The following is a 22,322-nucleotide window of genomic DNA, read 5'->3' as shown; positions in this document are numbered from 1 at the left end:
CTCTCTCCGCAGGGACGTGTCATCAGTAGAGCTGCTGATGAAATACCACCAAGGGATTATGTCAGAGATCGATCAGCGTGGACCCAAGTTCTCTGAATGTGAGGAGCACGGCAAAGCTCTGCTGGCTCGCAAACACAAAGACTCTGTTGAGGTGAGGAACACCAGGGCTCTATGTCAATTCTTTGCATCCTATCTCCACGCCTCTCCCTTCCCTCAGATCTTCTCCTCCAATGTGTTTTGAGAAGGAGGCGAGGAGAGCGTATGCAAGCAATCAAGTAGAGGTGAATTGGGGAAGAGCCTGGGGCTACACTAAGTTCTTTCAGATATGTGGCTATTTCCTTACCTTGTGACGCTACCTCATTTGAAAACTGAATTCATCTGACCATCCCTGTTGCTGTCATCCTCATTCTCTCTCAGATAAGTATTAAGCTGAGCCAGCAGAGGGAGAAGAGGAAGGAAATGATGATCAAGTGGGAGGACCGGTGGGACTGGCTCAGGCTCTGTGAGTACAGCAACAACAACAACCCTCCCGTTTCCCCTCCTTCCTGATACTGTATTATAGATCCGAGTGAACACAAAAACACAAGGCCTGGGTCCAAATAGCATACTTACACATTTGTCTTCTCTCGTGTTATGTCCCAGTGTTGGAGGTGTGCCAGTTTGCACGGGATGCCTCAGTGGCGGAGTCGTGGCTAGTGGCTCAGGAGCCATACGTGGCCAGCAAGGACTTGGGACAGACGGTAGACGAGGTGGAGAAACTGCTGAAGAGACATGAAGCCTTTGAGAAGTCCACCGCCACCTGGGAGGAGCGCTTCTCAGCACTGGAGAGACTTACTACGGTATATTGTGGATAGGATTGTGTGTGTGTTGGGGGGGGGGGGGGGGTCACCATTTTTCATCTAAACAAGCGCGGTGTGTGTGTATCCATTACCTCTATTTGCGGGTGAAAATGACTACATTCTATGTCTGTGTCTCTCTCAGTTGGAGCTGTTGGAGTTGAGGAAGCAGCAGCAGGAGATGCAGCAGATTGTAACAGAGGAGCAGCAGCGCTCACAGATGGAGAGCAGGAGAGAAGACACAGGGTTCGCCGAGGACTCTTCTCAGCTCTACACCATCGAAGAGCAGACACTGGTTCGTACTGAGCTAATGTATGCTGACAAAATGACCATCTCTGACAATATTATTCCCAATCTGTCCTGTTTTCTGTCCATTAGTTATTCTGTCCTTTCTCTCTGTATATGGATGGTATATAAGGATATTATATCCTTATGTATGTGTACATTAACATTGATTATACCTAAAATATCATATTCCCTCCCTCACTCCTTTCCCAGCCTGCGTCTGGAGCAGTGGTGGAGCCAAGTTCAGGTCAGTTGGAGGGGACAGCAGGTGACTCCACGATGCCCATGTTCTCTGAGATGCAGGATGCTGGCTTGCATGAGGCTAGCTCTCTGGAGCTGCTGGATGCTTCTGTGTCTGGACAGACCCCCAGAGAGGGGGAGATCAGGGCCACTACCCTGCCCGCTGAACCCCTCAGTGCTAAGGCTGTGCTGCAGGAGGGCATGCTGGGACGCAAACACGACCTGGAGGCTGCTGGGAAGAAGACATCTAACAGGTAGATACGAAATGATTTGCGTAGAATTCAGGCAGCACATTTTGCCAGTTCTTTTTTAGGTCACACTTTATTTGGATAGACCAGCTTTTCCATCTGTAGATGCTCTACAGAAGGCCATACAATCAACAAACTATCTGCTCATAAACAACTTTTTGCTTAGGCTATGGTTAAGGTTACGGGGAAGTTTTGGGTTAGGATAAGGGTTAAGGTTAGGGTTAGAGCTTGGGTTGGTAGATAGTGGAAAGGTTAGTGAGTGTGTAGAGCATCTATAGATGGACTATCCACATAACGTGTAACATTCTTTTTATAATTTGGGGTATTATAAGAAGGTACCATCGCACTCACTCGACTGAGGGCTACATTTGATCAGATCCGCGCTAGCCAACACCTGCACGTGGGTTGTTTTGGCGGTGTAAGAGGTAGAACTGTGTTAGAACAATCAAATCCACAAGTGGCTCCTTGGCTTGTCGCGGACACTGCCATTGGATGCAATGAAACCACCCGACTTTCTAATCGGACAAATCCTACGCAGCCACGTTACAAGTATTCTAATGTCTACACCTCAATTAGACAGATAAACATCCCCCATCCAAATGAACATGAAAACCTGCCTGAGAGTAAACTTTCTATTGCCGTTTTGAACATCTAACTTGGTAGTGATAATAAGGAAGGGAGTGGTTTGTGACATACAAGAGCAGCCGCTCATCTACATTACATGACCAAAAGTATGTGGACACCTGCTCGTCGAATATCTCATTCCAAAACCATGGGCATTAATATGGAGTTGGTCACACCTTTGCTGCTATAACAGCCTCCACTTTTCTGGGAAGGCTTTCCACTAGATGTTGGAACATTGCTGCGGGGACTTGCTTCCATTCAGCCACAAGAGCGTTAGTGAGGTCGGGCACTGATGTTGTGCGATTAGGTCTGGCTCGCAGTTGGCGTTCCAATTCATCCCAAAGGTGTTCAATGGGGTTGAGGTCCGGCCTCTGTGCAGGCCTGTCAAGTTCTTCCACACTGGTTTCAACAAACTATTTCTGTATGGACCTCACAATTTCTGTATGGACCTTGCATGGGGCATTGTCATGCAGAAACAGGAAAGGGCCTTCCCCAAACTGTTGCCACAAAGTTGGAAACACAGAATTGTCTAGAATGCCATTGTATGCTGTAGCGTTAATATTTCCCTTCACTGGAACTAAGGGACCTCTCCAAAACATGAAAAACAGCCCCAGACCATTGTTCATCCTCCACCGAACTTTACAGTTGGTACTATGCATTGGGACAGGTAGCGTTCTCCCTGCATCCGCCAAACCCAGATTCCTCTGTCGGACTGCCAGATGGTAAAGCGGGATTCATCACTCCAGAGAACGTGTTTTCGCTGCTCCAGAGTCCAATGTCGGCGAGCTTTACACCACTCCAGGCGACGCTTAGCATTGGGCATAATGATCTTAGGCTTGTGTGCAGCTGCTTGGCCATGGAAACCCATTTCATGAAGCTCCCGATGAACAGTTGTTGTGCTGACGTTCCAGGGGCAGTTTGGTAGTGAGACGATTTTTACGCGCTACGCGCTTCAGCACTTGCCGATTCCGTTCTGTGAGCTTGTGTGGCCTACCACTTCGTGACTGAGCCGTTGTTGATCCTAGATGTTTCCACTTCACAATAACAGCACTTACAGCTGACCGGGGCAGCTTTAGCAGGGCAGAAATTTGGCAAACTGACTTGTTGGAAAGGTGACATCCTATGACAGTGCCAGGTTGAAAGTCACTGAGCTCTTCAGTAAGGCCATTCTACTGCCAATGTTTGTCTATGGAGGTTGCATGTCTGTGTGATCGATTTTAACACCTGGCAGCAACGGGTGTGGATGAAATAGCCAAATCCACCAATTTGAAGGGGTGTCAACATACCTTTGTATAAATTGTGTAATTGTCAACTCATACACCTCCGCTGTGCAGATGTCTGCCAACACGGGTTAGCGCTCGATCGGATTGAATCGAGGCCTTACAGTAGATAGGATATAAAGTGTAGTTCAAATTAATATCATTCAAGTTCATGGCTCTACCGCAAGATAATTCAAATCGTTTGGGGTAAGCTTGGGATGCGTATGTATCTGGTTTAGGTCTTCTCCAGCAAAATGTGTTTGTGCTCCTGTCCTCTCACAGGTCCTGGAACAACCTGTACTGTGTGCTGAAACCTGGTCAGCTGTCTGTCTATAAGGATGCCAAGAGCATCAGCCATGGCTCCACCTACCACGGAGAGGACCCTCTGTCGCTCTGCAACGCCAACTGTGAAGTCCTGACCAACTACAAGAAGAAGAAGCACGTATTCAAACTGAGGTGAGGATCCGGAGTCTCTCAGTTTACATAGTTCACATCAGTGGAGGCTGCTGAGGGGAGGAACGGCTCATAATAATGGCTGGGGCGGAGCGAATGGAATGGCATCAAACGCATGGAAACCATGTGTTTGCTGTATTTGATACCATTCCGCCCATTCCGCTCCAGCCATTACCACGAGCACGTCCTCCCCAATTAAGTTGCCACCCAACCACCTGTAATTCACACCCTCCGTTATTGCACTTTTCGTTTGAATCCTTACTGAATGTTGTTCATTTGGCTGTCTCTCTTCCAGGCTTGGCGATGGTAGCGAGTACCTGTTCCAGTGTAAAGAAAAGGTGAGTTCTTCATGCAATTCTAACTAATCATGTTATACTATAGCAGTCAATCAATCCGTCATCAAAATACAGCTCTGTTGAACCATCTAAAAGATAAGCTTTCTGCCCTTTCTGGAATTAAATCACAAGTATCTGTGCAGATGTATTACATCTGTCAATGCATTATGAAAGTTAATCTTGTAGCGAATCTTAACCCCAACACCCAAATTCAATGAAATATATTCAACATAAATGGTTATTTCAGAAGGAGCTGGATCTTTGGACCCAGGCGATGGAGAAGGCAGTGAAGCCCCTGGCGCAGGAAGAGGTAGGGCCCTCAGGGTCCGCAGGGGCCCGGGCCCACAGCCTGCCCCCTCCTTCCTCCTCCACCACCCCAGAGCCAGCGAAAGACAAGAAAGACAAGGAGAAGAAGGGATTCAGTCGGTTCGCAAAGAAGAAGTGAGGACTGACTGACGATATTTCCGTCACATGGGCAGAAGTTGTAGTGTACAATCAGTAAGACAGATTTTTATCACCTTAAAATAGATTTTTTTTTTTTTTTTTACAATAAAATACATGAGATATTGTCGTTTTTAGATTTAAACCTATGCTCATGCTGCTGAGTGTATTTAAGCCAGTGTATCAACGCAAATGTCCACCTTTTTCGTTCTCTTTTTGTTTTCTCTTTGACAAAATATGCTACATTTAAATAGTTAATTTAAAGCACAGGAATGTTCTTTTGACACTCAACCAAAGAATGTTTGTACATTTGGAGCTCATATCTTCAAGATTTGGTATGGTAGCTATTTTAGCTAATTAAATGATAGGCCTAGTGTTGCCTGAAAGAGAGTGAGACATTGTACAGTGCTGTACAATACCTGCATGCACGACAAGTACAACAGAAAGTATGCAAACTAATTGTCCTATGCACTGTGAAAGCCAAATAACATTACAGAAATTGGATGTTATAGACTGTTTTAGCTGAGATGATGAAAGTAACACAATTGAAAGACGATCATGTTACCTTGTTATTGTCGTGCTTTTACCTAAAACAAAAATCAACTCAATGACTTTCAACCACGACTTTTACCAGAACAGCACTGTGGCCATCTCTGTTGCTGAGAACTTGAAATAGCCTATGCCTAACACCTGTGTATCGAATCTCATATCTAGATACAGTACCAGTCAAAGGTTTGGACACACCTACTCATTCAAGGCATTCTCTCAACCAGCTTTGAATGAGTAGGTGTGTCCAAACTTTTGACTGGTACTGCACCTAAAGATGCATGTTTTTAAATTTTTTATATGGTGCTATAGTGTCGTGATATTATTAGGGCTCATCAATCAGCTCTGCTTTAGCCAACCTCGGCATAGCGGTTGTTTTGACAGTGTAGGTGATGGAACTGTGTTAGATTTGTCAAATCCACATCCTCTATGCGAGTGTCTGCTATTGCCGGTAAACGCTTGATCTGATTGAATCTAGGACTTACACTCCAACTAGACAAACTTGGCCTGCCCTATTGGTCCATTACTTTGGACTGCAGAGTCATATGCAACTGATTCTATCACACTTTGTTTGGTTTCACTCAAAACATCTTCAATTACATAATCGGAGACAGAAATACTTTTTTTGTCTGTCAAAAATCGAGGATAAAAATTGTGGGTCAATCAAATCTAAATTGCTTTTCCAAAACCCACACAGTATGAAAATTCATAATGGAAGAATGTGTCAAAATGAATGAATGTATGTACGTATGGAAATACAGAAAGCGTTGAAGATGGGTAGACAACGATGTGCAATGTGGAAAACCAGAAAAAATTAATTTAATTTGAAATCGACCGTCAGAATATTTTAATTACATTTTTTCCCTCAATGACATTGGTAAAGTTAATGAAACATATTTTAAAAAGGAATCCATTCTGAAATATTTTATTTTACATCACCTAAATCTATACATGTACAGTATATAATGGAACTGCATTACTAGGAAAATATACTAATACATTTGACTACTGACAGTCCAACATTGTTTGTGTAGTTTGTTTTTCCTTTGTATCAGGTATACCCCCTTCCTTTGTGCTAGGTTGCTGGTGTGCGATATCGAATGCCAAACCAAAATGACCTATTTACAGAAAGTATTCAGACCCCTTGACTTTGCCCACATTGTTAAGTTACACCCGTATTTAAAAAAATGAATATATATATATTATACATACAATACCCTATAATGACAAAGTGAAAACAGGTTTTTAGAACGTTTTATTTAATATATTTGCAAAACAGACCTTATTTACAAAAGTATTCAGACCCTTTGCTATGAGACTCGAAATTGAGCTCAGGTGCATCCTGTTTCCATTGGTCATCCTTGAGATGTTTCTACAACATGATTGGAGTTCACCTGTGGTAAACTCAATTGATTGGACATGATTTAGAAAAGGCACACACCTGTCTACATAAGGTCCCACAGTTGTCAAAACAAAAATCAAGCCAAGAGGTCAAAGGAATTGTTCGTAAAGCTCAGAGACAGGATTGTGTTGAGGCACAGATCTGCGGACGGGTACCAAAACATTTCTGAAGCATTGAAGGTCCCCAAGAACACAGCGGCCATCATCATTCTTAAAATGGAAGAAGTTTGGAACCACCAAGACTCTTCCTAGAGCTGGCCGCCCAGCCAAACTGAGCAATTGCAGGAGAAGGGCTTTGGTCAGGGAGGTGACCAAGAACCCGATGGTCACTCCAGCAGAGCGCCAGAGTTCCTCTGTGGAGATGGGAGAACCTTCCAGAACGACAATCATCTCTGCAGCACTCCACCAGGCCTTTCTGATACAGTGGCCAGACAGAAGCCACTCCTCAGTAAAAGGCAAATGACAGCCCGCTTGGAGGGTACCTAAAGGACTCTGACCATGACAAACAAGATTCTCTGGCCTGATGAAACCAAGATTGAACTCTGGACTGAATGCCAAGCGTCAAGTCTGGAGGAAACCTGGCACCATCCCTACGGTGAAGCATGGTGGTGTCAGCATCATGCTGTGGGGATGTTTTTCAGCAGAAAGGACTGGGAGACTAGTCAGGTTCAAGGGAGAGATTAACAGAGCAAAGTACAGAGAGATCCTTGATGAAAACCGGCGAAGGTTCAACTTCCATCATGAGAACGACCCTAAGCACACTGCCAATACGACACAGGAGTGGCTTTGGGACAAGTCTCTGAATGTCCTTGCCAGAGCCCGGACTTGAACTCGATGGAACACCTCTGGAGAGAGATGAAAATAGCTGTGCAGCGGCACTCCCCATCCAACCTGACAGAGCTTGAGAGGATCTGCAGAGAAGAATGAGAGAAATTCCACTAATACAGGTGTGCCAAGCTTGTAGTGTCATACCCAAGAAAACTCAATGCTGTAATCCCTGCCAAAGGTCCTTCAACAAAGTACTGAGTAAAGGGTCTGAATACTTATGTAAATATTTATTTTATTTTATACATTTGCAAAAGTATCTAAAAACTGTCTATATGAAAAGGTATCACAGTTGACAGTGCAAGTCAGAGCAAAAACCAAAACATGAGGTCAAAGTATTGTCCCCGTTTTGCTTTGTCATTACGGGGTATTGTGTGTAGATTGAGGTCAAAAACCCAAATTTACTCCATTTTAGAATAAGGCTGTAATGTAACACAATGTGGAAAAAGTCAAGGGGTCTGAATACTTTCAGGAATGCACTGTACATGTCACGTTGTAATCAAGTTTGACACCAGAATAAATGTTTGACTGAAATTGATGCTAGAGGTTGCTTTTTTTAGGGGTAATCACTCTTTAAATGGAATTGACCCCAAACCTGCTACACATTGCCTTTTAATGTACTGGCTGTGCTGTCCCTCTAGATCCTTCATCCATTACACTTTCCCACCCTCACATCTACTCGCCACATACTAAACTCAACGTCTTTATCTTCCAGTCCTCTGTGTAGTGGTTTTTAAATCAGCATTTTCTACTCTCTACAAGCTATGTAAAATATCCCAAAATGTTGACAGAAAATGTCTACTACATTGAGAGGTGAACTTGAAAATAAACTCATACCCCGACAGTTAGGAGTTACTGTATGTTCCCCCCAGGCAACACACACACACACTGGGTAGAGAGCAGGGTCAGCAGCAGGGTCAGACGCCATAAGGGTGCCTTGCTTGAGGGCACAACGGTAAATTCAAAGCTCTACAAGGTTTTACTGAAGAGTTTAATGAATTATACAAATATAACAATTTACTTTTAAACAGAAAGAACAAATCTGTTGGTGAAATAAAAAGGCACTTTTACTATGTTAAACAATCATCCAGACAGAACAAGCTGTGTTCCTCGACATATTCAAACTTGAGGCAGTTGCTGAGTTTACATTACAGTCGGTAAACCAACAGCATCGAGACAGAAGTATAACGTAGCAGTAGCTCTAGCATTAACGACTAATATCAAGACACTGAAGTCTGTGTCACTTTGGTTTAAATACACCCTTGGATAACAGTTTAGTTCACTCTGTAGGAAATCGATAACTGACCAAAAGTATACCTGAATGCAGAAGAACATAACATTTTGTTTGACATTTTCTTACAAATATTTATAATGAAAGTAAGGAAAGAAACTGAGTAGGTTACTGACAGACAGAAGAGGCGTTTTGGGGACAAGGCTGTTACAACACAGCCACTTTGCCCTTTCCAAGAAACAGGCAGTAAGGCCTCTCTCAGGTGACAAGGAGGCAGTTCAAATAAAAATGAGTGAAATAACATTGAGGTGAAGTACAGCACTTGATCCATTGGTGGCAGAGGTGTAGCCTGGTCCCAGATCTGTTCGTACGTTTACCAACTCCATTGCTCATTGTACAGCAAATGAGGGACAAGGAGTTTTGCACAAACAGACTAGCACTCAGGCTAGCAGAGGGGAGTCTAGGCATGCTAAGATCTTTCATTAATATTAGTTGTTACTCTTGATCAAAGAGATATTGCTACAATTCTAGGGGACTTCCAGCATAGAACTTAATAGATCAACCATTGCATTAAAAGGGGATAATTGGGGGTTTAAAAAAAGCTATCTTTATTCACAAGTCATTTCTGCTTTTATACGAATAATTAAATAGGCACATAATTTCAAACAATAACAATTGGATACAATAACAATAATTACAAGAGCCAGGAACCAAATTACACGATTTAAAGCTGGGGTGTTAAACATACGGCTGGATGGGGGGGGGGTCCAACAAACTCAATATACTTTAAAATGACAAAAACCAAATAGTGGACCTACATTTATAGTTTCTTGACTGTGTCCAGCTCGCCAATAAATCACCGAAATGAAAGCTAGACAGTCAGGGAGCATCGAAAATGCCAAAAGCAAATTTTGACGGCGAGGAAATATAACCGATTCTCAGTGCAGCCCTCCGGACCTTATTAAAGATCAAATGCGGCCCCCGGAGAAAGATTTGTTTGACACCCAAGACCTAAAGCGTTTCCCTGCATACCCCGAAGCGGGTACAGCCGCTGTGACACCTTTAGACCTCCGGGGGGCGACAGACGCATACGGCTGTGAATCTGGTGGCGCTCCACATTATACTCCTAGAACACACGGGCAGATTATCAGTGCTCGTATAAATAAAGCATTTCAGGGTAGGAGTGCTGATCTAGGAGCGGGTCCCCCGTCTTGCGCAACTTCTCTCACATTAGGACTCCTACTCTGTGACGCTTTAGGAATATGGGCACAGATCTCACAACGCCTGGAGAAGTGATTCACCCGGTCACATACTAGGGATTGGGCCCCGGGCGAGGACTTTTATCTAGTCATAAAAGGCACAATAAGAGAGAGTGTGTGCGTGCATATTTACATATATCATTACAGAGAAGGCAAGTGTGGTTCAATGGTTGTTTTTCCTGGTTGATTATCTTTGTTCAAAGGTGTGAGTGTGTGTATGTATTGTATATTTAAACACTAGTATGTACATGCGTGCACATGCAAGCTGAGGCAGAGAGTCAACGTGGATGATGTGGAAGCGAGAGCAGGTAGGTCTACTTGATGAGCTTGTTAGCTCGCTGGTTGGCTTCGTCGATACGTGCTTTGTTCATGTCCGCCTGAGAGAGAGAGAGAGAGAGAGAGTACAGACACCAGGTGAGAGGTGGATGAACACATCTACATTTCCATCACTTAGTGCAACAGTAGCACATCCTTGACAGTGGAGGCCAATGTTAGGCAGCCTCATGGTACACGAGAGAAATACACCACAGACTTGACTAAGGTATCTGAGGTGTAGGAAGGTGAAAGACTAAACTGTAAAAAATATATAGTCTCTTCACACTTAGATCAACGCAAACTTCAGTCATTTAATATGGCAAACTTTTGCTCACAAACACCGTCAGAGCATACTGGTGGCATCCATGGCTGCGTTTATACAGGCAGCCCAGTTCTGATCTTTTCCCCACTAATTGGTGTTTTGACCAATCACATTAGATATTTTTTTCAGAGCTGATCTGATTTGTCAAAAGACCAATTAGTGAGAAAGAAAAGATAGCCATAGAAAGAGAGCCTCGCGGCATAATAAAGCCATAAGCAGTGAGGCATTGTATGGATGGATAACACAGCCCAGCTATGATGACAACCCACCTTATCTGTGATGCGGTCGATATGTTTGTTCTGCTTGTCTATCTCAGAGCCCATGTCCATGGCCATGTTCTTCAGGTTGCCTATGATGCTGCCCACCTGGTCCAGATTCTCCTCCATCTCATCCTCGCGAGCATCGTTGGTTATCCTTGGGGGAGAGAAAGGGACACGTTACATAAATATCTACTAATCTCATACGCATTTTCATGAGTCTTTTTCGCTCTTGCTTGATAGCCCTAACCCTTCGGTTTTACCAGATCTGAAGGGTCTAGGTAAGTAAAATCAAATGTAGCGATGGACCTTCCACCATATTGCCAGCCACCTTACAGATCTGCAAACATTGAAAGGGCAAAGGGAGCCAGAGTGACTTGGGACTGGCTGATAAATTCTAACTAGGTGTGTATATTACAGTTGACTGGCTTCACTCACCTCTTGATGTAAGGTCCCCCCATGGACTGCTGCTGGTTGGCCTGTCCATTACGGATGCCTGATGGTTGAGTGGACACCACCGAGCTGTCCACTCCCTCTCCTCCACCTGCACTGCTTCTATCACCCATTCCCCAGGTACGCTTGTACTTAGAGTCATGCTCTATGGACGTCACCCTGATGGACAATACATCTATCAATAAAAGTCGTTCAGTCCGTCAATCAATCAGGGGACAACTTCAGGGGAAGATAGATTAAAAACATGCTCGGAAACTGTGATGAGCCATCATTACAGAAAGTACAGTACAGAAAGTTACGACGACTCATTTCCAGTGTAGCAGACAGAAGTGAGATTGAGTGAGACCAGGTAGCTGAACGGTTAGGTTACAGTGTGTTACCTGTCACAGGGGCAGACACAGAGGCCACAGCACTTGGACAGGTCAGTCAGGTTCTTCTCAGCCTGTCTCATATCCTGGTTGATCTGGTCCATACCCTCCTCCGTACGCCGCAGTTGCTCTGTCACACAAACAGGACAAAACATCAAAAAGATCCAGCTCAGGGAAACGCAATATTAAAAACATGTTCATCGAGTCATTTAACCTCTATTAATTTATGGTTTAAAAAAAATGGTTTTGATGATCAATGACAATGTCTTCTCTAGGGCGATTTCACAACAGGAAGGCCCAGAAATATTTTTGGTATCTCAGATTGCGCTGGCAATTCTCACGTAGAAACTTAATTGGGACGAAGGTTGTTTGATATGCTTTTTACAAATCATGATGAAAGTAGCCATTGTAGGCCTTTTTTAGTCCTACTCCTTATAGTGTGCCCTAAAATATGGAGAATGTCTAGATTTAGAAATACACATTACATTTATTCAACATGACCATCTCAAAAAGTACCCTTTCTGATTTAGTAAATGTTTTGACATATTTTAGACAATATCAGGGGTCGGAAACAAGCGGCCCACTGGGAAAAACCTGCCCAGGTTAGTCTCAATTCCAATTGTAGGTACATTCCAGTAATTCAATATTATCCCCGACAATTCCACTTAGAATTCAATTCCCTCAGGCACTAGTCAGACAGCATAGCATACAGCATACAGTGGGAATCAGAAGCATTCCCCCACCCCTTGGATTTGTTCACATTCTGCTGCGTTACAAAGTGGGATTAAATTAATTTCATTGTGATTTTTTTGTCATTGATTGACACAATACCAAAACGAGAAAAAAAAAGTGATTACAGCTGTGAGTCTTCTTAGGTAACTAAGAGCTTTGCCCACCTGGATGGTGTAATATTGTTTTAACCGACGTATGCTTACTTCGATTTTGACCGTACGCCGATTAAGGTAAGCAGAGTAAGGTGTTTACATGACTATTGCATAATTTGCCTACTGCCATAATCAGTTTAATATCGAATTATTAGTGCGCATGTAAACATACTCAAGGTGTTGGGGGGGGGGGGGATCATGCCTAGACAGCAATTTAAGTCTTGCCATAGATTTAAGCATTTACTAAGTGATGTGTTGGATTTGAAGTTTGAAGTTTTATTATTAGTCGTATGTACAGGATACACATGGTATTCACCGTCCAACACAATGCTTCCTTGCAGGTTCCTTCTTGACAATGCAACAATAAGAAATAAAAGATAAAGACGAACAAAGTAAATGGCTCAGTAGAATTGAATAAACATTTTAGCATAAGTATAATATAAAAAAGGAACAATTTATAGGACAATATATGTATCGGGGGGGGGGGGTTGCGCCAAACACAAGGCTTTGCATTTAGGCCAAACTTTTTATTCCTTTGTGGTGTTTTTATGCAGTATTACTTTCGTGCCTTTGTTGCAAACAGGATCCATGTTTTGGAATATGTTCTGCATACTTTAATTCTTCTTTTCACATTTAGGTCATTATTCTGGAGTAAGTACAATTTTGTTGCTTCATTCGCAGTTGTTTTCTCCCTTCATAGCCATTGAAGCCCGTAGCTGCTTGAAAAATGGCCAATGGTCTCATGGTGACACCCCTGAGCAGTTTCCTTCCTGTCCTGCAGCTCTGTTCAGAAAGACTATCTTTGACGTGTCTGGGTGGTTTAATACATCATCCAAAGCATAATTATTAACTTGACCAGGCTTAAAGAGATATTCAATATCAGATGTTTATTTTATTTTTACCCTTCTACCAATCACTCCCCGGTCTTTGGAGTTGAATCTGTGCTTAAAATGCAATACTTGACTGAGGGCCCTTACACATGTATGGGGTACAAAGGAAGGGTTAATGTAATTTATGTGATATGTAAAGCCAATTTTTACTCCTGAACTATTTTACCCTTGCCTTAAAAGGGGTGAATACTTTCACAACAGCTATATGTTATTTTTTATAAAATGTGTTGACATTGGAGTATTTTGTATAGATCAATGACAAGAAATCACAACTAAATCCATTTAAATTCCACTGGCATGCATTTATTACAATTGTTTTTATCAAAGTGGGGTGATTACTTATGATCCCCATTGTATACTTGAAATATATAAATCATTTCAACTTGTATTTCTAACAAATCCTGTAGCCAATGTTTGATACTATGTGCATTAATTACATTTACTGGGAAATGTAAAAATACTGAATTCAAATTAAAATATTAAATGTTTTACAATTCCAATTAAAAAAAGTCAAGTCTAATACCAATTCCATAACTTGAAGATTGTTTAAATAAAATAATTTAAAATTAAATTTGAATTATTTGACCCCCAACCTTGATGTACAGGTCTAAAATTGGCCAACATAGTTTGTGATACAAATGTAAAAAAAAATATTTAAAAATTCTTCCTCCCAGTGAAATTTCTATGTGAGAACTACCAGAACAATCTGAGATGCAACTTTTACAGGAAGAACCACTGTCATACTGCAGCACACCTTGCGGGCTGCCGCAGAATTCTATGGCATGTTATTTAATTGTCAGCCATTGTTGCCATTAATGCTAGTTTGACCACCAGAGGGCATCTTTGAGAAGCATTTGATAGCCTTCAATATCGTCTGTACTAGAGAATTTAAAACCTTAGTCAGAACAGTATATGGGATTGATTTTAAGAAGTTTAGCTTAATATTCTAGTGTTTTCACAAAAAACTAAACCGTCAGGGGTTGAAGCTGTGGCACAGGGTACCATACTAAACCACACATTACCTCTAAATCCCACAGCATAATCTCAAAACTTTTAGTTGAGCAACCACTGTACCAAAAATATTTACGGGCCTTCCTGGCGTGGAATCGCCCTCTAACAAAAGATGGCGTTCGAGAGCTGGTACTTGGTAGTGATCTATGCATCTCTGACTCACCCCCCTGTTGGTCCAGCATTTCAATGGTGTTGACACCAGTCTGCCTGCTCTGTGGACACAAGGAAAGACCACAGTTCAGCACCACATTAGGAACTCAAAGACCACAGTTCAGATAACTTATACGAGCAATAACAATCTCTCACCTCCTCAGCCATCTGTAGCATCCGCCTGGTGCTCTCCAAGGACTGGGGGAGGACAATAGAGAAACAAAGCAGTAATGTTACAAGTAGTACATACAATATTCGGAAAGTATTCATACCGCTTCCCTTTTTCCACGTTACAGCCTTATTCTAAAGTGGATTATATAAACAGCCTTATTCTAAAGTGGATTATATAAAAATCAATCTACACTCAATAATGACAAAGCGAAAACAGGTAATTTCTTGTGCAAATGTATTACAAATAAACAGAAATACCTTATTTACATAAGTATTCAGACCCTTTGCTATGAGACTCGAAATTGAGCTCAGGTGCATCCTGTTTCCACTGATCATCCTTGAGATGTTTCTACAACTTGATTGGAGTCCACCTGTGGTAAATTAAATTGATTTGGAAAGGCACACACTTGTCTATATATGGTCCCACAGTTGACAGCAAAAACCAAGCCAAGAGGTCGAAGGAATTGTCCGTAGAGCTCCGAGACAGGATTGTGTCGAGGCACAGACCCGGGGAAGGGTACCAACAAATGTCTGCAGCATTGAAGGTGCCCAAAAACAGTGGCCTTCATCATTCTTAAAATGGAAGCAGTTTGGAACCACCAAAACTCTTCCTAGAGCTGGCTGCTCGGCCAAACTGAACAATCAGGGGAGAGGAGTCTTGGTCAGGGAGGTAACCAAGATGGGAGAACCTTCTAGAAGGACAGCCATCTTTGCAGCACTCTACCAAATCAGGCCTTTATGGTAGAGCGGCCAGACGGAAGCCACTTCAGTAAAAAGCATGACAGCCCGCTTGGAGTTTGCCGAAAGGCAAACCATGAGAAACAAGATTTAACTATTTGGACTGAATGCCAAGCGTCACGTCTGGAGGAAACCTGGTACCATCCCTACGGTGAAGCATGGTGGTGGTGGCAGCATAACGCTGTGGGGATGTTTTTCAGCAGCAGGGAGACCATTCAGGATCGAGGGAAAGATGAACAGAGCAAAGTAGAGAGAGATTCTTCATGAAAACCTACTCCAGAGAGCCCAGGACCTCAGACTGGGGGCAAAGGTTCCCCTTCCAAAAGGACATTTTCCTTAATCACACAGCTAAGACAACGCAGGAGCGGCTTTGGGACAAGTCTCTGAATGTCCATGAGTGACCCAGCCTGAGCCCGGACTTGAACCTGATCTCTCGATTGACCTGAAAATAACTGTGCAGCGACGCTCCAGACCCAACCTGACAGAGCTTGAGAGGATCTGCAGAGAAGAATGGGAGAAACTCCCCATATACAGGTGTGCCAAGAATGTAGCGTCATACCCAAAAAGACTCGAGGCTGTTATCGCTGCCAAAGGTGCTTCAGCAAAGTACGGAGTAAAGGGTCTGAATACTTATGTAAATGTGATATTTAATTATTTTTCTATAAATTTGCAAACATCTCTAAAAACCTGTTTTTGCTTTGTCATTTTGGGGTATTGTGTGTAGATTGACAAGGGAAAAAACAACTTAATCCATTTTAGAATAAGGCTGTAATGTAACAAAATGTGGAAAATGTCAAGCAGTCTGAATTCTTTCCGAATGCATGAACATGACAGCTGGACAGACACAGACGTCAGTGTCTTTTAGGGGTACAGTCAATCATGAGAGGATGCTCTAGGTCTAGGAACCATAAAGACTCTAGGTTCTATTGGTCTAAAATACAACAATGTCCTCATTTTAAAATCAGTTAGGCGAGGCAGAGACAAGGTATTCTCCATGACTAGCCCAGTTTACTGTGCCTGGTCAGGTGAGGTAGAATAATTCAAATCAGGCAGGAACCGTCTCCCTCCCAGCAGCACATCAATACACAAAATCACAGCAGCAGCAGGTGACATGGCGTAATGATGGAATGCAGTCAGGTGAGACAGAGGACCTAATAATAACAAGAGAGGCAGGACAGGACTGAGTGTGAAAGACTCGGAAAGGTGCAGCCTACAGCATAGGAGCACTAGGAGGTAGAGCTGGGAGAAAGGATGACTCAGGGTAGGACGACTTCATCAGTATGAGCGGTTATACCAAGCTAACAGAGTTGAAAATGATTCACCTCCGACACATTTCTAAGCTTACCTTGTGTCCGAACCACTCAAAACTGTGTGTGTGTGTGTGTGTGGTACAGTAAGAGGTTACTGTGACAGTTTACCCCAAGCCATGTTGTCCTAAACCCAGCACATAGGTATCAGTCTGTCAGTCGGGCAGCAAGGAGAGAGAGAGAAAGACGGAGGGAGAAAATCAGGTTGGTAAGACAAGAGAAAGATTAGAATCAAAATGTCAGAGGACCACACTATTAGTACAGGCTGAAATCACAGAAAGTGTTAATAGAACAGTTTACTAACCTAGACCTGAATAACTTCTTTGCTTAGATCAGTGTTTTCCACTAGCACTGGCTGTCGGCTACACAGCCATTTACACAATCATTTTCAGCCGGGTACTTTTCCCACAACTAGGCTACTTTTTGTTTACAATTTGCAAGTCAGAAGGGGAAAAAAAGTCTGCCGAGCCCTCTCCCACCAGAATGAACGATATGCATCTTCTAGCAATCTAGAATCTAAGTGAGCGTGTTTCATATGCAGACACAAAGTGCTGGCGCATAGGTTTACTGTGCTTTGATTGACGAACAGCAAGCTTGACTAGTTTATAAACGGTGTCAAAATGACTGAATAAAGCCGATCTCATATCCTTGCCATTCATAAATCATATCAATGGACAAAACTGTGTTGTAACGCATCGGGACAAGTAAAACTAAAGATTGTTTGTATTTTCAATATGAAGTCCATCAGGACTTGTCAGACAGTGACGTTGAAGTGAGAGACTCGTCAGTAGCCTACCGAATCGGTAAGAGAGCCGTTCATTTGGCGCCATAATTTGCCCTGGTAGGCTTTTTGGTGATTATCTGCAGATAAATTATGAAAACATTTGATAAAGATGTTATTTGCGCAGTGAGGAGGATTCACCTAGACTAAGAGAGAGAAAATATGGTCCAAAATATGATCAAAGAAAACAGATTGAATTGTTTTAAAATCTAATGATACTTGTATGGTATTTTCAAAGATATTATATAGGTCTACTATTGACAATGGAGTAGTCAAATGCGGCTTTCTGTGTAGCAAAGCCATTGATTAGCACCTGCTTCATTCTTCAATCATACCTGTATTGCAGATATCTGAGAAAATGCCTCTTAAAAAGGAAGCTTGAAGCCTGTGGAAGTCAGCAGAATTTTACAGGATTCTTTAAGAATAATCTGTGGGTCAGTTAAAAAAACGTATTTTATTTTTAATGGATGACATACTGCAATTTACAAAGAGTTGCAAACACTTGTTGACGGCAGTCAAATTCCACGTGACCGTTTAGACATGGTAATTTGGCTTCTCCAAGCTCTGATGCTGCTGATGGTCATTAGTATCCTACCAAACTTGCTAACTGCCAGGTACTCAGCACTCTATTGTCCCTCTAATCACTCTGACATCAATGCAAATGTAATCAAACACTTAATGAGAGCCCATGTTTCGCAACATTTTTATAGGCTATGCGGGAGGAAACAGAGTGATGGCCGATAATAGAAAGAGGAGGATCCCATCAGCTTTCTATAGGCTAGACCTACTATAGTTATTTATCAACTTTCCTAATATTAAGCACATTGCTTATATTTATTTACAACAGGAGTATAGCCTACCTGTCTGGCATGAAAACGAACCAGGGGAAAAGCGTCCTCCATTCACTATTTAAGTGCATAGATGACATGTATTTTTTCCCACTGCCGGTTTTGAGACAGGTGCATGATAATGGTCCATTCTAAATCAACACAAATTTCACACCTATATTATTTAGGTGTATGTGAAGACAAGATTAAATCAAGAATAGTCTGATGGGTGACAATATTAGCCTATAACTTGTGAAAGATGCCCAGATTGTGTGCAGTAAGGCAAGAAACAGCACATTCCTTTTTTTGTAACTTTTTCCAATCATGTCATGTAGCCTAGCCCATAGGCCTATATGTTTTGATAAGGTTTGCATCACAACTTAAGTGGCCAAATAACATCTTAAATGTAAACACATTAATCCGCTTTACAAGGGGTGTAGAGCCTAAGTGGCATATATACACAGCGCGTGAGTTTCAAGTTTGGGGAAGATAACTTTCACCATAAAAATGCACCTTTATGATAAAATAATGACATGTATAATCTCATTTGCGGTCACTTTTGAGAATTGTGTTTCTCAGTTAATTGATTGCATTTTGGAACATTCACACTTACTGCCGTGTGCGTATTGGTGAACTCATAACGTGAAGAAATAGCCTAATAGATTAGCAACATTTTAAGCTAAACGTTCTGATCTGTTGCGTCAGCCTCATTGCTTTAAAAAAAAGAAGTTGTTTTGAAGCTAATGGTTGTGATAGATCTCAAATTAATACATCCCACAACTGTCCCAGACCATGTTTGGTTATTTATTTCTCACACAGAATATAGTAGGTCAACTTTTGTACTATGGGAGATAGTAGATTGACATAGGCTAGTGCTTTTGCTGTTCATTAGGCCTACATCTTGTTGTCTGACGAAAAGTTAAATGTGGACAGTTCTTCCAACGTCTTCAACAAGCACCTTTTTGATACATTTTTATTTTGCGGGTGTGGTTACCCTTTAATTCAAGTGTGCATGGTCTAGCAAAAGGCTGCTGTTAAACTGAGTTGAAGGCACATGTGATGGTTGAGTTTGCGAAACAAATACCCACTGGATTAATGAAGATAATCCTGATATCATTCTGCCAGGTAAACATAGGCTACTTTGTAGCTACATGAACTGTCAAGTCATGACACGGCCTTAGAGAAGAGGACGAGCAAGAGGGATAGAAAGCGGTTGCTTTGCGAGGTATCTCTAGCTGAAAATAAATGATCGAAGTGATTAATGGTTGGTATTTAGCAGTCATAAAAGTATGCCATATTTACTTTGAAGAACTACTGAAATTGTGATTTTGTCAGACAGCATAGGCAGCAGCTCTATAGAGATCGGAATAAAATAATGTCAAATGAAACAAATCATTTAGACAAATATTCTATTAAAGTAATGTGAATAAATGATGGTTAATAAGTGATGAGCAGTCACTACCATTATGGAACTTTTATTAACTTATTTTAGTCTGTTTTACAGAATTCAACCCACATAATACATTGAAAATCGTGATTATTTTTTAATAATCGAACTTACCTCAAAAAGCACTAAATCGCTCAGCACTACCATTTTCATTAGCATCATCGCTAACAGATACACAGTGGTAGCCGCGCACACACACACACACACACACACACACACGGACATTCTCGTTGCCTCTTCAGAAGGTTGCAGGAAATATGAATCATGGACGCATTCTGTTCATGTGTTATGATAAACTTGGGCAAATTAATTAATTTTCAATACATTTAGTTGATTCCCCACTAAGGTCAATCTTTGTGTTTTATTTTTAAGTAGCCTAGTTAATAAATTGAAGTGGAAAATGTATGCTAATGTTAAACACTGACTACCCCCATTCCCAGCATTCCTATGGTGTCCCCATGGATACGGGTGGCAGCTGTACCTCATCAGTCACTTGGTTGGCCCTCATGGTGATGTCTTCCACTGACATGTCTGCCATTTTGCTGCTGTCAAAGTTGGAGGTTCCTCCTGTCACACCAAGCTCTACACTCTGAGGCCTGGGAGAGAGAGAGAGCGGGATGGAAGGAGTGTGGGAAAGGACAGGGAGTGGAGAGGGAGAGCGAGTTGGAGAGAGAAAGAGATGGGGGGGGGGGGTCATAAGTCATGTATCAGGTTCACAGATATACATTTTAAAGTGGTCTGAAAAGGTACCATTTAAGTTTGCGGACAGAAATGGCATACTATGGAACTTCATAAACAACGTTGTTTGACTTAGGCCTACATAAAAGGGAAATTATGCAAAACATTAAACAAATTTGATTCTTTTCCTGCCAGCCCAATGTTGGAATGTGGAAAATGGAAAAGGAAACAGCAGTAGGCGAGTTCCGTGTCAGTGACATTATGGCCTGGTGTTGTTAAGCAGAAAGCATGCTGACAATGAGGAGGCTGGCGATAAGGAGAGCTTGATAAGGAAATGAGGATCATGCGTTTTGGCACCATTGTAACAGGGCAGCCACAGTCAGGAACACATTAGCACTGGATGTCACACTTGGTGTTGACAAGCTGCACTGGATCCTCCACTGCGTTATGACAGAGAGAGACGGTTTTAGTCACATGTTTTAGTGTGTTCCAATATCTAAACTAGCATAGATATTGGAACTGAGCCAGAGTGTTTAATGGCTCACATGACATCACAACACTTTCCCTGTGGATTGCATTTGAGAAAAGCAGCAGAAGATATACTTGTGTGTATATATAGTGGACACCCCTTCAAATGAGTTGATTTGGCCATTTCAGCCACACCTGTTGCTGACAGGTGTATAAAATCGAGCACACAGCTGTGCAATCTCCATAGACAAACATTGGCAGTAGAATGGGCTTACCGAAGAGCTCAGTGACTTGGCGTCATAGGATTGCCGCCTTTCCAGCAAGTCAGTTCGCCAAATTTCTGCCCTGCTAGAGCTGCCCCTGTCAACTGTAAGTGCTGTTATTGTGAAGTGGAAACTTCTAAGCATAACAACGGCTCAGCCGGAAAGTGCTGGCCACACAAGCTCACAGAACGGGACCGTCAAGTGCTGAAGCACGTAAAAATCATCTGTCAATTCTGTGCATCCAACTTTGAGCCAACAGTTTGGGAAAGGCCCCTTCCTGTTTCAGCATGACAATGCCCCCGTGCACAAAGCGAGGTCCATACAGAAACGGTTTGTCGAGATCGGTGGGGGAAGAACTTGACTGGCCTGCACACAGGCCTAATCTCAACTAAATCGAACACCTGAATATGGAATGAGATGTTCGACGAGCAGGTCTCCACATACACTACATGACCAAAAGTATGTTCTGTTCAAGGTTCATGTGTGAAATGCTGACCAGCTCTTTGATGGAACACCGCTGCAATTAAGATGTTTTGGTACCAGAGGGGGACTGACAGTTTGTACCAGCAGAAATAGCCTAGCCCTAGATGTAGACCTATCAAGGGTCTAGGGCTCAGCTGACAAGTACACTACCTGAAAACTAATTTCTCAGGACACACTCCCCCCCCCCCCCCGTGCTCACTCTACCTCTCCTGCTCCCCCCTTTACCTTTGGACCTGCTTAGAGTAACTATTTCCTGTTCTTACAATAACCCCTGAACTATAACTTCTCTTCCCAACACACACAGAACTACAAAAACAGGGAAAGTGGATGGCTGTTAGTGATGTTGAGTTGACTTTTCACATGCCTAACTGCGTACTTTTATTTAACTAGGCAAGTCAGTTAAGAACAAATTACAAATATATACAATATAAATATAGGACAATACACACATCACCACAAGAGAGACAACACACGACTACATAGAGAGAGACCTAAGACAACACAGCATGGTAGCAACAACATGGTT

General features: G+C 42.4%; 2 protein-coding genes across 3 annotated transcripts in view; one reads left to right on the top strand and one right to left on the bottom strand.

Annotated features, from left to right (window-relative positions):
• LOC120060485 (spectrin beta chain, erythrocytic-like) overlaps positions 1–6,292 on the top strand; it is a 54,460-nt gene extending 48,168 nt beyond the window's left edge. The window contains exons 34-41 of the mRNA XM_039009837.1: positions 13–151; positions 418–502; positions 643–839; positions 982–1,131; positions 1,335–1,615; positions 3,775–3,948; positions 4,241–4,283; positions 4,528–6,292. Coding sequence (XP_038865765.1) covers positions 13–151; positions 418–502; positions 643–839; positions 982–1,131; positions 1,335–1,615; positions 3,775–3,948; positions 4,241–4,283; positions 4,528–4,725 — 1,267 coding nt within the window. The 3' untranslated portion in view covers positions 4,726–6,292. The remainder of the gene's footprint in view (positions 1–12; positions 152–417; positions 503–642; positions 840–981; positions 1,132–1,334; positions 1,616–3,774; positions 3,949–4,240; positions 4,284–4,527) is intronic.
• A 2,173-nt stretch (positions 6,293–8,465) lies between these two features.
• LOC120060483 (synaptosomal-associated protein 23-like) overlaps positions 8,466–22,322 on the bottom strand; it is a 38,271-nt gene continuing 24,414 nt past the window's right edge. For both annotated transcript variants that reach the window (XM_039009834.1, XM_039009833.1), the window contains exons 2-8: positions 20,386–20,500; positions 14,790–14,831; positions 14,647–14,695; positions 11,711–11,828; positions 11,316–11,489; positions 10,890–11,034; positions 8,466–10,360 (exon numbers count right to left, since the gene is read on the bottom strand). In XM_039009834.1, coding sequence (XP_038865762.1) covers positions 10,298–10,360; positions 10,890–11,034; positions 11,316–11,489; positions 11,711–11,828; positions 14,647–14,695; positions 14,790–14,831; positions 20,386–20,442 — 648 coding nt within the window. In that variant the 5' untranslated portion in view covers positions 20,443–20,500 and the 3' untranslated portion in view covers positions 8,466–10,297. The remainder of the gene's footprint in view (positions 10,361–10,889; positions 11,035–11,315; positions 11,490–11,710; positions 11,829–14,646; positions 14,696–14,789; positions 14,832–20,385; positions 20,501–22,322) is intronic.

The sequence above is a fragment of the Salvelinus namaycush genome, chromosome 15 (assembly GCF_016432855.1).
Source record: "Salvelinus namaycush isolate Seneca chromosome 15, SaNama_1.0, whole genome shotgun sequence".
Lineage (NCBI taxonomy): Eukaryota > Metazoa > Chordata > Actinopteri > Salmoniformes > Salmonidae > Salvelinus > Salvelinus namaycush.
The sequence above is the reverse complement of the archived record's forward strand: the minus strand, read 5'-3'. Positions and strand labels throughout refer to the sequence as shown.